Consider the following 15986-nt stretch of genomic DNA (forward strand, 5'->3'; position numbering starts at 1 on the left):
AAACAAACAAACAGAAGAAAGCATAATTTAATAAAGTGACAACAAAGAGAGATGTGTGACGACATTAACATTTCAGACATACAGAAAAGTAGCAAACATAAAATGTGGACAAAAAGTTGGGAAGTAACATTTTTCAAAATTCCAAAATTTAATGGAAGCATAAAGGGCAATGAAAAAAAATACTCTTTTGAAGATGAAGCTTATCAAAATTATGCTTAAGCATACTTTCCACCATGAAGCTTACTGTTGAGCCTCTACATGAACAGGATGCTCAAGATCCCCATGTAAGATTGTTTATTATAGAGCTATTGACCAAAGAAGGACTCTGCATCTTATCTGATGCTCCGATGTGCAAATGACACATCTGCACAGTTTGCATTAGCATAACAGAAGGATGTTACCCCTTTGTGGACATCGCAGTATTATACTGCATGAGGTAAAATGCCTGAGATTACAGCATTAATAAATTCCCTTCATTGGACAACATCGCCGTCAGTGATGTGATTTTTGCAGCACATTTGAAGCGTTCTGCTTATAGCAGTTTAAGTGTCTTACCGACAGAGGTGGAGCGCCGTCATCCTCCACAGTGACAGTGAGTCGATACTCCTGCTGGCGCTCTCGATCAGGAGGGGCTGGACGTGTCACCATCTCCCCGGTCACACGGTCCATGCGGAAGGTTAGGTCCTGGTTTCCAGCAGTGATGTAGTAAAACAGCATAGCGTTGGGACCAATGTCTCGATCAGTGGCCATCACTCGGAGAACCGATGTACCTCCTCCCACATTCTGCAAAGCACATTTTAAAAGGGGGCCTCATTTTCAGCTGCCTAATGAAAGAGTTAAAAATCTTTACTCAAAAGACAAACACTAGTTTTTCAAACGTAACAAGCAAATGTGTGTCAACAAATCCTTACCTCGCTTACGCTGACATTGTAGCCCCTCGGGCTTTCAATAACAGGTGCATTATCATTGACGTCCAGGATGTTGATTGTGAGCGAGTGGTCTGTGTATCTGGGCGGTGAGCCATTGTCAGTGGCACGCACCTGTAATAATACATGTGAACTTGTGTGTGATAGGATGTAAACCTCAACCAAGCAACATAGATGTAGAAAATATGTGCATGTCTCTTTGATGCCTGATTAGAGAAAATCCTTCAATATTTCAGACATAAATGGATCATTACAAAATCTTAAAAACAGTAAAATATTGAGTCATTACATAAATACTTATATGGTATCAATGTCAAAAAAGCCTGTTTGGCTTTATGTGAAACAAGTGAGAGATGTAAACAGATTGTTTGTACTGAAATGAATGTGTGATCTGAGAATGTGAACTTTAAATGCTTCAAAGCCAAAATATAAAACCATTTGGGTATCTGGGGAATAAAGTCTTATCTACATGTGAATTGTGGCTGACCTTTAATAGGTAGCGGTCGACTGACTCTCGGTCCAGAGGAGCATTGACAAAAACCTCGCCATAGCTGTTGTTGACTGTCTTGATCTTAAACACATCCTGCATGTTGCCTGCCACCAGAGTGAAATTCACCTGAGAAAAAACAAGTCAGAATGAGACCAGAATGACAACAGATTGAATACTGCTTTAATGTCCTATAAAACTTTATTTAAATTTAAAATTCTGATCTGTGACAAACCTGAAATGTACCAGTATTTAGCTGTGTTGCCAGAAGAAGAGAAACGAGTACTTAATGTAGAACTAGAACACTCAATGTGTTTTTTTCTGAGAATTGATGTTTTTAGCCTTATTTAGTGCTCCATTTTATGGGTTATTTCTGAATATAAACACATTTTTTACATTTCCTATGGACAACTATTTTTACAGGTCAGTTTGTGCCAGATTTCCTTTACACTTCACTAATACCTACAAAGTTTAGCTATAAGAGATTATTTTATTGTAATAATCAATATTATTGGGCTTGAATAATGTGTCCAGAGGGAGTATCTAACATAAAAATACTACTGCAAACAAATTAATAAAAAAAAAAAAAAAACTAAACTTTTTTCTTAAATCCTCAAAGCCCACCCTTTACTATTATTATTTGGAAAATAATTCCCTCATTATTTTTTTCATTTTGGTCATAGAACAATTAAAACATTATATTATATTTTTTCAAACATTAAAGAGGTTAAAATCCAGAAATGTTTGGTAGTTTTGAACCAGTCTGAAGTTGTTCAAGTGGTTCATGAAAAAAGCTGAAAAAAATATTAATGTAAATTATTTAATAGCAATTTTTTGTTTGTGTACATTTTTGTAAGACAACTAAAAGAAGATGATTCTGGATTAAATAAATCATGGTCTAGTTGTAAAGCAGCAAACTTGATAATTTAAAAAAAAAAATTTTGAGAAAAATGTCATAAGGAAGGTCGTATGGGTTCAATTATTTATGCGGCACCAATTCACAGCAAAAGTTAAAGTAATTGCAAAACACTTTTTATGGATGATTTTCCAGTATAGAAGTATTTGGACAACCAGCTATAAGGAGATACTGACATCAGTGCAGAACCTCAAGCATAACCTCAGATTTTAATACTTGTGCCCATTGGTGTAACTTTACTTATGTTCTGTGGTAAACTCTGTTAGCCATGTGCTTCCATCTGTCTTTATTCTCACCAGTCCATTTAATCCAGCATCTCTGTCCCTTCCCAGCACCACTGCCACTTTTTTACCCATGGGTGTGTCTTCTGCGACGCTCACAGAAGTATCCGATGTAATATCAAACTCCGGACTGTTGTCATTTTCATCCAGAATAGTGATGGACACCTGTGAAGATGTAAGATCATTTGTGGGTTCTACCACAAGATTAACAGGATGATTCTTACCTTTAAAAGTAATTGAACCCAGGCAAACAAAGCCAAAAATATATTTCTATGACAGTACATTTTCAGATGATCTACAGATGAACACATTTTATGTTGAACTCATGTTCAGTTAAATGAAATCAAGGCTTACCTTCTATACTTCCAATAAAAGATGCAATGAATAAAAGAGGAATGCCGTTAAGTTTCTACAACAGAATAGACATAATTCAAACAGCAATAAATTCAAAAACAAAAAAAGTATTTTAACATATTTGGGCTTAAACAAGCAAAATTCACAAGAAGGGACATACCACAGTAGAGTCCTTCTTAGGTCCTCCATCATCAGCTACAACCGTCAGGGTGTAGAGATCCCCCTTTTCTCTGTCCAGCAGGCCTGTTACTGTGATGCGGCCCTGAAACAACACACAGATGAGCAGATACTTTTACCTCCATTTCACACAGACAGAATTTCTCAGACACATAGTACAGGCAAAAAGTAGAGAAACTCGCAAATATCAGATAAATCAACAAAAAAAATCCCCAGTTTCTAATTTCTGAAAGGAATCATGTAACTTCAAAGAAGAGAAGCGCTTTGATCAGCTTACAGTCATGCAGCAACAAGATTGCCGGCTTAAATCACAGAGGGGTTTTTTAATCACACCATGGTTAATGGATGACACATATTAGACAGAAGGTGGGTGTAGTTTTTCAAATGCACAATAAAGAGGCATGAACATTGTGCTCACTTGATAGGTGACCTTTCCTTCACTGCTCCCTCACTCACCGTGACGCTATCTATCTTGAAGAGGGCCAGAGCTGCAGGAGACGTGTCAGGGTCAAAGCGATATTTCAGCTGGTTCAAGTTGTCGGCGGACTGGGCCTGCACCTGAACCACCTCTGTCCCTGTGGCGATGTTCTCCCGAAGGGATACCTCGTAGCCAGCGGACAAGAAGGCAACGGCCTCGTCCAACTCATTAAGTAAGGTGACGTAGACGGTGCAGAAGCCTCGGTGGAACGGAGGAGCTTGGTCAGTGGCTGAGACATTCATAAGATAGGTGGTCTTGGTCTCGTAGTCCAAGTAGTCCACAGTGGTGACCAGACCAGTGCTCACATCCACCTCAAACTTGCGGTCTGAGCCGGATACAAGGGCGTATGCAACTGCTCCGCCATCACCTGAACAGGAAGATAGGACAGTTGGCAGGGAAAAGCTTTTACATGAACAAATTATTAGAAAAAGTTACCGTCTCAGCTATGGTAAAAGCGTAGCATAAATGCTGGAATCACTGAATTTGAAACTACTGTAGAGAAACTACGGTGACAAGTTTCTCAAATCTGTGTGTTATTTCCACTGTTTTCAGGGCTGTTTTGTTGGCTATGTTGTGTTTATTTCAGTTTCAGGCATGATCTGATGTTTTGGAAAATGCATGACATACATCATAAAGTATCCAAGCAACAGTTCTCAAATAGGAAGTGAATAGAGGAAGTTTGAGTTGCGGAGGAGAAGTAGAGATTTAAATGGCTGTCCAAGTTATTTTAATGTTTTGGCACATCAGGGTAACAAAATTTTATAAATATATATATATATATTTATATATTTATATATATATATTAAAAAAGGTGTTTAAATTTCTCCTATGCAGCAGCACCCTCTAGTGTCCGGGCTGGTGATCTACAAACTGCTGCAACTGTCAGCAGATGTTGAAAGCCACAGTCTAAATGTAACACTTATTGTGATTTTTTTTTCACTCTTCTGTTGTGATTATAAAACTTGTTCCTGATGGGGCCAAAGAGAAGTGAAATCCAGCTGCTGCTTTAGAGGTTTGAGAATAGACTCACCAGTGTCAGGGTCTGTTGCACGCACCACAATCACTGAGGTGCCGATGCCAGCAGTCTCTCTCAGGCCCAGACGGTTGTACTGTTGCTGGGTAAATACTGGCACTTCATCATTGGCATCATCAACATATATGATCACCTGCAACAGAAGATGTTAAACTGCTTTTGGGAAATTTTGCACTTGGATGAAACATAACTTTGATGTTTTAGCATCTTCACAGTTTGAGTTTATTCTGGCTGCTCCCTTCTTTCTCACCCTCACAGAGCTCCTCATGCTGCCCTCGTCACTGTTGTAGGCCTCCACTTCCAACACGTGGGAGCTGCTGGTTTCTCTGTCCAGAGCCCTGAGGCCTCTTGTCACAAGCCCAGTCTGTCTGTCTATGCTGAACAGATTGTTGCTGTTCCCTGTAATCATGCATTCACAAACCCAAACACACCACCAGACCGAGTGAATGAAAAAAGGGAAAGCGAGATAGCCAAGAGAATTCTGTAAAAATAATTAAAAAAACATTCAGGAGAATGTTTAATCTAGTTTCTACGTGCAGATCATTTCACAAGATGCACATGCCAAGTAGCTGAGAAAACTCCTCCTGGCAAAGTGAAAGTGAAGTCAGAGGTTTGGGATCATTTCTGCTTGTCAGTCTGTCAGCAAGACTATGCAGGAATTACCTGATCAAATTACTTGTAAGGTGGAGCAAAGTACAATAAGAACTCTTTAAATACTGGTGTAAATCTGGATTACTTTCTTCGGAATTCAGTAACAAGCCATAACTTTTGCCGGAGGATGGCTTTCTTGAGTGGTCAAGTTTCAGCTGCAGACAGTGCAGATAAATTTGTTTAAAGAACCTGTCATTTATGGTGTTTGAACTTTTTTTTTAAATGATACTGCTCCCTTTACACACTTTTAGACATGTTTAAAACAACATGAAAATCCAGCTTATACCTGCTAAAAATCATCAGAACTATTTCTTTTCTCATTTATTGGTAAGCAGGAGATGTGGGAAGTCCACCTGGACAAAAAAAAAAAAAAAAAAAAAAGATGGAAAGCAGCACTTACCAGTAAGGATCCTGTACAAAACTCTGCCATTCTCTCCCTCATCTGCATCTGTGGCTTGAACCTGCACAAACACAGGCAAAAGTCTGTAGTAACTGAAAATAAGTTAAAATCAACTAAATATACAGTCACAATCAAATGAAAAACCAGCTGGTGATGTACAGGGAATCAGCAAGGATTTCTTATTACAAATATGTAATAAGAAATCAACATATACAACATGTACTATATAATAGAACCGATGGATTAGGTTACCAATAAATGTGATGTTCACTGCAGCTCTTGTGCCATTACTCTAAAATTATAGATTTTGCTTTCAATTTGGATTTTATTAATTATGTAGTTTCTTACAAACAGATGAATTAATAACAATGCTTCATTTCATTTGCTCCACATTCACTGGTGCCCAGTGTCTTGTTGCCACAACAACCCCATCATAGCTTGGCAGTGGGAGCTTTTCTCTCCCTCTGTTACAGGCAGATAGCCAGAAGCACCCCAAAACCCTGGCCTTGCACGGACTGCACGGCTCTGTACCATACACAGATAAATAGTGGAGCATGCTGGGATGCTGGTGAATGGGCCGTGTCATAAGACTGACTTCTGAATCTAGAGAGCCACAGAACTGCTGGCACTGGATAAGGCTGACTTTGTGTCACATCCCACTCCTCTGCAGATATGCAAAATCTGTGGAGGTGGCTATAAAGTACATAATTAACTGCATACAGAGATACACTCTCAAGGCACTACAGCACATGTGCACGTCCACTCAGATATGCACAAATACAGGCACATGCACTCTCAAAGTCTGTCTTGCCCTGCGTGTCCTCCTTTGCTCTCTCTTGCTCCCTCTGTGAAGAGAGGCCCAACTTCAGTCTCATTAGCTTTATAAAGAGATGTGGAGAGGAGAGGAGAAAGGGGAGGACAGGGGAGGGGGAGAAAGGAGGGGAAAGACGCTGGGGGTCAGATTTGTGAGTGATGAATAGGGTATTACACAGTGGAATGAACCACTTAGGTCATAAAAGGGGTGCGTGAAGTATAGAACTACGTTGCAGAGCCAGATGTTTTAAATGTGATCTTGTGGAGTGTGAGCACAGAGGTTTTTCACAAAGCCTCTGTGTGGATTAAAAACATGCTTTGCCTTTCATTATCTCCCATCACTGAAGCAGTAAGATTTCATTCCAGCTTTGCTGTTACCCACATTTTACCCCCTTTTCCTTCTCGTCCCCCCCCCTGTTTTCCTCCCCACTGTTTCCCCCTCTGTTTCTGGGAAAGCAACAATTTAAGGGGGAAAAACAAGTGTGTGGATCCGCAAAACAGGTCCTTCCTCAGTTAGTGGAACTAAGCAAGGTGCTGTTTCACAGAGTCTCCAAAGTGTGGGTGTGAGTATTTACTCTACAAGGAATTTCTTTCATTTTACTAAAATGTATTTTTAGAAAAAACTGTTGACTGCTAAGGATTTAAAAAAAACATGAATTGTTTCAAAGTTTCTAAAGTTGGAAGCTTATTTGGTTAGCATGTGCTTGAGCAGATGGCAGTAGGGAGACGCAGAAAGGAGAACATGCTGTGTGCAAAAAACAATGAAAATCTAAGATATGCATGCCACTTACAAACTGCTAAAAAACTTGGAAGTGTACCACTGTTTAGACTTTACAGCTATAAAAAAGGTAACTCTAAGAGTGCCTGCAAAAAAGTAAAGAAGGAGTTTAACAGTCTTGAAAGTAGCTGAGCAGTCAAATCTGAAAGCGTGGTGAGAGGAGAGGAGGACCTTAAAGCTGCCAACCTAAGAACAGTGTGCCTAATCACAAATATATGCAAGCCACAGTATGAGTTGCTGAAAGAAAGTTTGCGTTTTGAACAGGCGTGTGTGCATGTGTGTGTGTGTGTGCTGTATGTGCTTGGAAGAGCTGACTAATGAACAGACTCTCTAACGAGCCATCCTGCTCCACTGGCCTTTTCACGGCTTTCCTGGCATTTGGTCTTAAAAATAATTTCACGTCCCAATGTGTTTCCCTTAAACCGATAAGCCATGCTTTGTCTCCACTGAATTAAGGACGATGACATTTACAAATGTTACAATGCTGAAGATGGGGGCGCGTAGAGATCGGTGGGAGGGGGGGATAATTGGTGACTGGGGGTATAAGGGGTGGGTGCTTTACATTATGCACGGGGCATTTTAATAAACCTAATTTGTTTTATATTGAAGAAAGCCTGTCAAGCATTGACTGTTTTGTAGTTCTTGATTTAATAGCTACATAATTGTTGCAAATGCCAAACATTCACTGAATCTGCACATGCATGCATGCATGCATGGGAGTTTCCATGTTTATGTGTGTGTGTGTGTGTATAATGAAAGCTCTTGGGTGTATGATTGTAATAATGAGAAAATAAGAAAATAAACTTTAATTTAACCTCCCTGCTTGGTTATGCTTAGTGGGGCAAAACAAAATACATCAAGAAAGCTGCTGTAGCACCTTGATAGAGGCTGATCACACATGCACCCTCTCTAACAAATGCTGCTTTCTCCATCTAGGGCTGAGACAACATGAATACCACTGACCCAGGATCCAACATTACTTTTACTTCTCATACTGAAAATGTGACTCTGTCCAGCCTGGCAACCACCACCTCCACCTCTGTTACTGTATCACAACCTCCACCTTATTCCTCAGACATCCATGACCCAGAATTCACTATCATGGTGGTGCTGGGCTTGTCGTTGCTGCTGGCAGGGTTAGCCATCTTCATGGCGGTGTGGCGGCGCTTTGAGCAGGATGGGGACTTTGAGGCGAGTTGTGGCCCAGGGGAGAGTTTGACTCGTCAAAGAAACTTGTCCAGTGAGCCCCAACTCAAGGTGTGGAAAAGGCTGGGCTCATACCGGCGCTCATATAACCTTTCCTTCAGACGACCGCCTCACCGCACACCACACCAGCATGACAGAAGACACACGTCCCAGCCTCCAGCCACACAGACATCACAGCTGGAGACCAGCGTGGACCCCCAACTCACTATACCCTGTCTATACGACTATGTTACTGAAATCTGATTCAAGGACATGAGGACTGGCTGACTATTCCTCTAACACGATATGCTGTTTATTTCATGGCTGTTAACAGAAAAATAAGTCTAATTCTGGGAGTTTTTCTTTTTTTTTTTATAAAGAATTTGTTTATACACTCTGATTTCAGTTTCAGTGTGGATGATATTTGCTATAAAATTTTTCAAAAGCACTTAAAAAGCGCACAAACAGCCATTGCAAAAGGGCAGCATGTGTAGAAATGTTGAGAATGGTCTTTGTTATCACAGCTCTGACTTATATTCACTATAGATAAACATAATTTAATCTAATTATGACTCAGCCGATTAGCCGTTCTAATCACATTGACAAATAATTTTTATTAAAGCACTAGAATTAACCTACAGGCGGACTGAAGCCTCCAAGAAACAGTATCTAAATTTGATCTATAAGATACTTTGACTATGTGCTTGTAATTTTACTGTTGGTACTCAAAATCTTGCAACACCACTAGTCTTCTACACTTACATTACTAATTGCTCTGCTGCAATAAACTCCACCCATCTAGCAATTCAGCTGCATTAAGACAAGCCCTTGATTCCTCGTATAGTCTCAGTGCTTTGTGAGTCCTCAAAAAAACCCAATACAATTACAACCTGAGCCCAAAAGGCCACCATCTGTAAATGATTCAGTGAGTCCTTAAAAAATAAAGTGATCTAATTTTGCTCAAAGTGCTGGTTTTTTTTTTCCAGATCTGTGTCTACCTGAAGGATGCTTGTTCCTCTGGGCACAGTTTCCAAAATGCTGGTTTCATAGCTGTTTTGGAGAAAGATGGGCCTGTTGTCATTAACATCCTGCACCTGAACAAATACAGTGGCAGTGCCTGTCCTTCGGCTGCCTGCTGGACCATTGTCTGTGGAGAAAGAAATACATTCACAAAACTATATAGATATATACTATATAAACTAAAGTGGATCATATTGTTAAGCACAGTCATTGTGCTTGTATGATGGCTATACCAGAAGCTTTGAACATATAGTGAGCTGTATCTCAGAGAAGTTCCAGTATGTTTCTCTGATAGAAAAATAGCATTTGATCAGGGTTGTTCCACTCAAACATTCAGAGCTGAAAAACCTCTGAGCAACCCATAAAATCCCCCTTCTGTTGAACCTACAGCAGCCCACAGCTCAATCTGGATTTCTCTTTGCTGCCTCAATCTTGTGTGCTTAATTGCTTAGGTTCTGGTATGTGTTTTCAGATTACTGACAGGCAAAATGCAGAGTTAAAATTTCTTTCTGTGTTAAAAACATCAACGACAACAACAAAAACCTTCTGATGTAGTAAAATATATTATAGAGCTTAAAAATTTCCATAAAACAATCTACTGATCTATAGAACAAAATACAGAAACAAAACGTGTCTTTTTTCTAAAGATGTAATGCGGGAAAATTGTTGATTCATCAAAACTTAGGTAATTTCCATATATAGAGGTATGAAAGAATGGAAATCATTACCGAAACACATTAAACTCACCACTAACAGAAGTCAATTCAAAATATTAGAAAACAGTATCTATCAAAGTAGAGAATAATTATATATATATATATATATATATATATATATATATATATATATATATATATATATATATATATACAGTATTATGGTTAAAACATATGTGTATTTATAAAGAATATATAATATAATAATGTAAGGATAATACATAGAGTTATATGACATACTGTCTCATATTGTGATTTTATAGTTTTCTATTTTCTTATTGTATGTATAATTCTGTTGGACCCCTGGAAAAACAGCTGTTGCTTTGCTGCAGCTAATGTGGATCTTCATAAACTAAACAATTTCCATGCTTCTGTAATTTAGAACAATGTGTATACTTCTGTTCTCTTGCACTGTTTTACATTAAGTCTGCCTCTTCTTTCCTGACTGATGTGTGTGACCCTTCTCAGCAGATGAGCTTTCCTGACCCAGTGGTTCCAAAAACAGGAAAACCTCAGTTTTTGTTCTTTCTTTTACTAAACAGGAACAAAGACAACTTGAGTTGAGCAACTGTCTAACGTCACTGCAGCTGTGCAGGCAGTGTTTTGTTTTTGTATTATGTTCCACCTGCAGGACATTTTAGCTTTGAAGATGAAAGAAAACACAGTTATGATAAATATAAGCAAAGGCTGTTCATTTAAAATAAACTACAAACGCTCATTGATTATATTAATTGAAAAAATGAATGACACACCGATAGCTTCTATGATCAGAATATATGCTGCCTGGGTCTCCCTGTCTAGGCCGACCACCGTCCTAATGACACCATCTCTGAAGCCAACGCTGAATTTTCCATCTTGGTTACCATCTAAAAATACACAAAACAAAATGTATTTCCAAAATTACATACCAAACTCTGAATTAAATTGGTGGGATTAGAAAAGAAAAACATCAAATCATCTACATACATTACAACTACATATTACACCAAGTATGCAAGAGAAGCTTACCACACACACACACACACTTACAGAGAGATGGATGGATGGAAGGTGCTGAGATTCACAGCACAATACAGTATTAGTAGTTTCCATAACCCTACAACACTGTAACCCAACAAGACACAAAAACCCCTTCCACTGTGACCGCTGACCTGTGATGAAGTAGCTAAGTTCGGCGTTGAGACCAGTATCATTGTCAGAGCAGCTGAGTCGCACTACAACGTAGTCTCTAGGAACGTTCTCCTTCATGGAAACATTGTACACCTGAGGGTTGAAGGTGGGCGTCTTATCGTTTACATCCAGAACTGACGAACACACACAAACACACAGACAAAAACACAAAGGACACATGGATAAATGCATATGAAGACAAATAAGGCAGGTGCTGCAGTGAGAAGTAAAACTTATTAAGTATTAGTTAATTAGAACTTCTGCCTATCTTAAGTATTATCACTATTTTTGACCCATCTGTTTCATATGAGAAACTCCCTCTTCTATCATGTCCAAAGCATTTAGAGCAGAGATTATTTTGACATCCCACCAGCAGGTGGTAGCATCTTTTTCAGCAGTCTTCTTAGATGCAAGTGGTTTACTGTCATAATTAATTAGCTCTTCATCAGGGAAGGTCCAGTCAAAAAGCTTGAAATTAAACATGCAGAAATCAAACCTAAGCATCTAACCTGAGACAGTGAGGGTAGAAGTAGAGGTACGAGGGAACTTCCCTGCATCGTATGCAATAATCCTCAAATGGTACTGTTCAATCTGCTCACGGTCCAGGACAGTGGTGGTGGTGACCACACCAGTGGAGGTGTTCAGGTAGAAGTCCTGACGAGGCATTCCCACCTGTAAAGCCATTGTTATCAGGCCATTCTGGCCCTCGTCGGGGTCCACCGCCTGGACCTAAAAGAGGATAATAATGAGGGGAATACAGAGGAAGGGCAAGTCATCCAAAAGAAAAGATCAACAAATGGTGGAAAAACAGAAATATATGAATATTACAATGTCTTTTAAACAGAAAATATTAAGTGTAGTCATGCTTTGAAAACATCACTGAATATATTTAATAGCCACTGTGAATTGTTTTCTTTTTTTTAATATGAATTGATATCACTAAATAAACTTCCACACCAAGTTTGGCAGCAAATACTGACAGATCCAGGGACTGTGCTATACAATGTTTTTATCCCCAAAAGCCTAAAAGAAAAAGAAGAAAATTTTATTTGTCTTTTCACATGAATAAAAGGAGAATTTTTACCCTAAAAAATGAAGTCCCGATGGGCAGCCCCTCAAGTACTTCAGCAACAAATGGCAGATTGAGGAAAGTTGGGTCGTTGTCATTGAGATCCAGCAGGTTGACAAATACTGTGGCACTGACTGATGCACGCAGTGGAGGTGTACCACCTACAGAGAGCGCCAGAGGGATATAAAAGACAAAACTCCATGCACAAACTTAACAGCTTATCTCATGGTCAAATGAGTTTATTAATTGAAAAAGTCAGAAAAGTTTCCCAGCCTTCCTGACACAACATGTAGTTCATTGCAGAGCTTGGAGGATGGAAATGAAAGCTTACTCTGCAGAATGATGCACAATTAAGTTTGCTTTAATGGTCATTCATGATTTAATCAAATTTGAATAGTAAAATGTGGGTAAAAGAGCAAAATACACTGCACAACACACATTACTTACGGTCAACGGCTGAGATGACGATGGTCCTCATAAGTGCTGCGTCTCGGTAGTTTGTGCTTTCCCTATCCAGAGCAACTCCACTTGTTCGGATCTTTCCTGTTCTGTTGTCAATGGTGTAGAAAGGGTTTTCTGGATTGATGCTGTATACTATTGTCCCGTTTTCCCCATTGTCAGGGTCTACTGCCAACACCTGGAAGGAGGAGGGGAAAAAAATCATTATATAACAGACGGTTTATAGGGTCCTTAACCAGAGCAACCTGAAACTGTGGAGACAGGAATGATTAATGACAGAAATTGGCAGGAGAGAAGAAAGAGAGAATGAGGAAATGAAGCAGGGAAGAAATAGGAATAGTTGGTATAGTATTGATAATAAGAATGCGCCCTTCCGTGCCCATGCAACTGCTGTAACTCATCAGTCAGCTAAAAGAAAAATGGTAACTGCTTCTTTCTGACACAAAGTGGCGATGGGTGATGAATGCCTGAAGCTGGGAGCCCAGCTAAAACATTGGCTGATTTTTAAAGAGCTGATCAATTATTTAGCGTGCTGACTAAAAATGCTGGAAACTGGTTAATTGGTCATTAGAGGAACAAAGGCTTTGTGGGTATTTAATTATTAAGAAGACATGTTAGGCAGGCATCTTGAAGTCCCATTGATTAGCAGCTGCACAGACAAGTAAGGTGACATGAGTTGTGGAGAAGTGTCTGGACAAGGTTCATTCAACTAATCAATGCTGGACCAAACAGAGCACATTAAAACATGGTGAGCAAATATATTAGCCTTATCTATTGAACTGTGGTTCTGGTTTGGCTGCAGAGTAGCTGAAAAGAAAATGATGTTTTGAAAGGAGATGCTCAAGGAAGCTCATGGTGTGTGTGTGTATGTGTGCATGTGTGTGTGTGTGCGTGCATGTGTGTGTGGCTGGATGTTGGAGGCTACAGCAGACAGCATTGATAGTGGGGTGCTGTGAGATTTGAGTAGGCTGATCCTTACACTGGGCACAGCAGCCAAATTCATCGGCTCACTGGACAATTCTAGGAGGACTCAGCAGGTGGCTTCTTGTCACCATGGAAACACTGGCTAGGCCAGGGCTACACTGGGGCCAATTACAGAGCTGTAAGCCTGGGTGGTCAGATTTTTCAGAAAAATGGTCAGAGGGGCAACAACGTCTGTCCACTGAGTGCCAAGAGTCACATACAGTATGCATCGCATCACTGGATGCACCATGAATGAAATCAACTGAGGAATAGCTACAAGAGAGCATGAACAAGTGGAAAATATATAGCAACAGAGAGATGCTTGTAGGTTTTATTTCTTCTGCCCCACCACTTCTGCATTTCACTCTTTTACTCTGCAAGACATGGTCTTGCTTCCTTGTCTGCCTAGCAGCTGAATAATTTGCAATGCATGTGACTGCAGGCTACATTTTAATTAGCTATCAGACTCCCTTAATTACACTCAGTGACGCCTCTTTAATTAATGGACAATCAGGCTTAATTACCAACAACACATTGCCAAAGAAACCAGCAGGACAATGAGGGAGTTTGGGCTAATAGCAGAGTTTACATTCTGATGACCTGCGCAGTAATAGATATTTGTCCATCGATTATGGAGTATATATCCAGATGGATCTTTCAGCATGAACTTTTTAGGTCACAGTCTGGCTTTAATTTACAATTTCACATCTTTGATCATTTTGCTCTGAAATGATGTGTTTTCAAACCATTTGACAAATCAAATTTATAAAATTGCAACACAATTTGAAATAATAAAAGAGAAAAAAAACACCAAGATATAAATACACATTTGGATAAAAAAAGGCCTTATCTCTGCAGATTTAATACTTTATATATTTATTTAAGAAAACTCCACACCAAAATTTTGCCCTTTTTGAATAATGATCTTCCATCAACATCATCACCTATTCAGTCAAGTAATGTTGAACAGGTAAGACCAGGAGCACTCACAGAAATGACATCAGTGTTTATAGGACTTTTCTCCACTACGTTGGCATAGTATGGCTCTTCTTGCCACACGGGGGCGTTGTCATTGATGTCGAGGATGGTGACGTTCACCTGAGTCAAGAGGAGAAAAGTTTATGACACGGATTAAATATCTAAGTATCTACGTCTGTGATGAATGACTTCAGGTTTACAAATGAAAAGTCTTATAAATAATGCAAAATACAGCACATGTACTAAACTTATCATAGAAATAAAGTACCTTTGAAATGTTTTGATGAATAAACTATAGAGAAGACACACTAATGAAGTAATAGCATGTGAATAAGGCTGTATTTAGGTCATATGTTGAGTCAAATGTTGGCTGTAAAAGTTGTTACCGTGGCAATGCCAGTTTTCTGCTGTGGTCCAACTCCTCCATCCACAGCTCTGACTATCAGGATGTACTCTGACTTCTGCTCTCGGTCCAGCAAGGCTGTAGTGGTGATCTCTCCTAAAATACACATGGCATCTCATAAAGAGTGGATAAAAATGAAAAAAAGGAACTGAGGGGCAGAAAAAAATAAGAAAAATGAGAGGAATCTACCCAAAAGTAAAAGGCTAAAGAAGGAAATAAGTGAACAGCTGCAATACCGTTGAATGAATAATAAAACACACTTGCAAACCCACAACGACACACTGTACATACCTGAACGTGAGTTAAGACGGAACTGAGAGGAGCCCTCCAGGGAGTAGATGAGTGATGCCTGACCAAACTCCCGCGAGGCGTCCAAATCACTGGCATTCACAAGCAGCACGGTTGCCCCTGTAGAGGAGGTGGGGAGGGGGGAAGTAGACATAACAAAGTTACAATGCACTGAGCTGGGGAGGAGGGGAAAACATAAAGTCATATAAAAAGGAGAGACAGTCAGAGACAGACATGCTACAGAAGAAGGCTGGAATGGTGTTCACAGAGCTAATTTCTTCACCTCCCCCATCCACAGCAACACTAATGTCGTGGCACTGAGTGGGTTTGTGGATTAGTGGTTAATCAGCTTGTTTGGCACAGCCCATATTTGGCACAGAGCTGATCAATACCCAGGTTGGCAAGGGGAGGATATGCTAGCCAGAGGCGGAGGTCTAGCCC

The 15986-nt window shown here is 39.7% G+C and overlaps 2 protein-coding genes across 2 annotated transcripts in view; both read right to left on the reverse strand.

The window, feature by feature from the left end:
- Positions 1 to 3020, reverse strand: part of LOC121655571 (cadherin-23-like) — a 34897-nt gene extending 31877 nt beyond the window's left edge. The window contains exons 1-5 of the mRNA XM_042010323.1: positions 2965 to 3020; positions 2626 to 2775; positions 1414 to 1542; positions 912 to 1040; positions 556 to 783 (exon numbers count right to left, since the gene is read on the reverse strand). Coding sequence (XP_041866257.1) covers positions 556 to 783; positions 912 to 1040; positions 1414 to 1542; positions 2626 to 2685 — 546 coding nt within the window. The 5' untranslated portion in view covers positions 2686 to 2775; positions 2965 to 3020. The remainder of the gene's footprint in view (positions 1 to 555; positions 784 to 911; positions 1041 to 1413; positions 1543 to 2625; positions 2776 to 2964) is intronic.
- An 86-nt stretch (positions 3021 to 3106) lies between these two features.
- The window catches only part of LOC121656108 (cadherin-23-like), a 161394-nt gene continuing 148514 nt past the window's right edge, over positions 3107 to 15986 (reverse strand). The window contains exons 19-32 of the mRNA XM_042011154.1: positions 15549 to 15665; positions 15241 to 15353; positions 14867 to 14974; positions 12902 to 13091; positions 12470 to 12615; positions 11895 to 12114; positions 11367 to 11519; positions 10968 to 11081; positions 9478 to 9626; positions 5704 to 5764; positions 4903 to 5051; positions 4650 to 4785; positions 3598 to 3986; positions 3107 to 3226 (exon numbers count right to left, since the gene is read on the reverse strand). Of these exons, the coding sequence (XP_041867088.1) occupies positions 3107 to 3226; positions 3598 to 3986; positions 4650 to 4785; positions 4903 to 5051; positions 5704 to 5764; positions 9478 to 9626; positions 10968 to 11081; positions 11367 to 11519; positions 11895 to 12114; positions 12470 to 12615; positions 12902 to 13091; positions 14867 to 14974; positions 15241 to 15353; positions 15549 to 15665 (2165 nt within the window). The remainder of the gene's footprint in view (positions 3227 to 3597; positions 3987 to 4649; positions 4786 to 4902; positions 5052 to 5703; positions 5765 to 9477; positions 9627 to 10967; positions 11082 to 11366; positions 11520 to 11894; positions 12115 to 12469; positions 12616 to 12901; positions 13092 to 14866; positions 14975 to 15240; positions 15354 to 15548; positions 15666 to 15986) is intronic.

Source organism: Melanotaenia boesemani, chromosome 16, assembly GCF_017639745.1.
Source record: "Melanotaenia boesemani isolate fMelBoe1 chromosome 16, fMelBoe1.pri, whole genome shotgun sequence".
In the NCBI taxonomy this organism is placed as follows: domain Eukaryota; kingdom Metazoa; phylum Chordata; class Actinopteri; order Atheriniformes; family Melanotaeniidae; genus Melanotaenia; species Melanotaenia boesemani.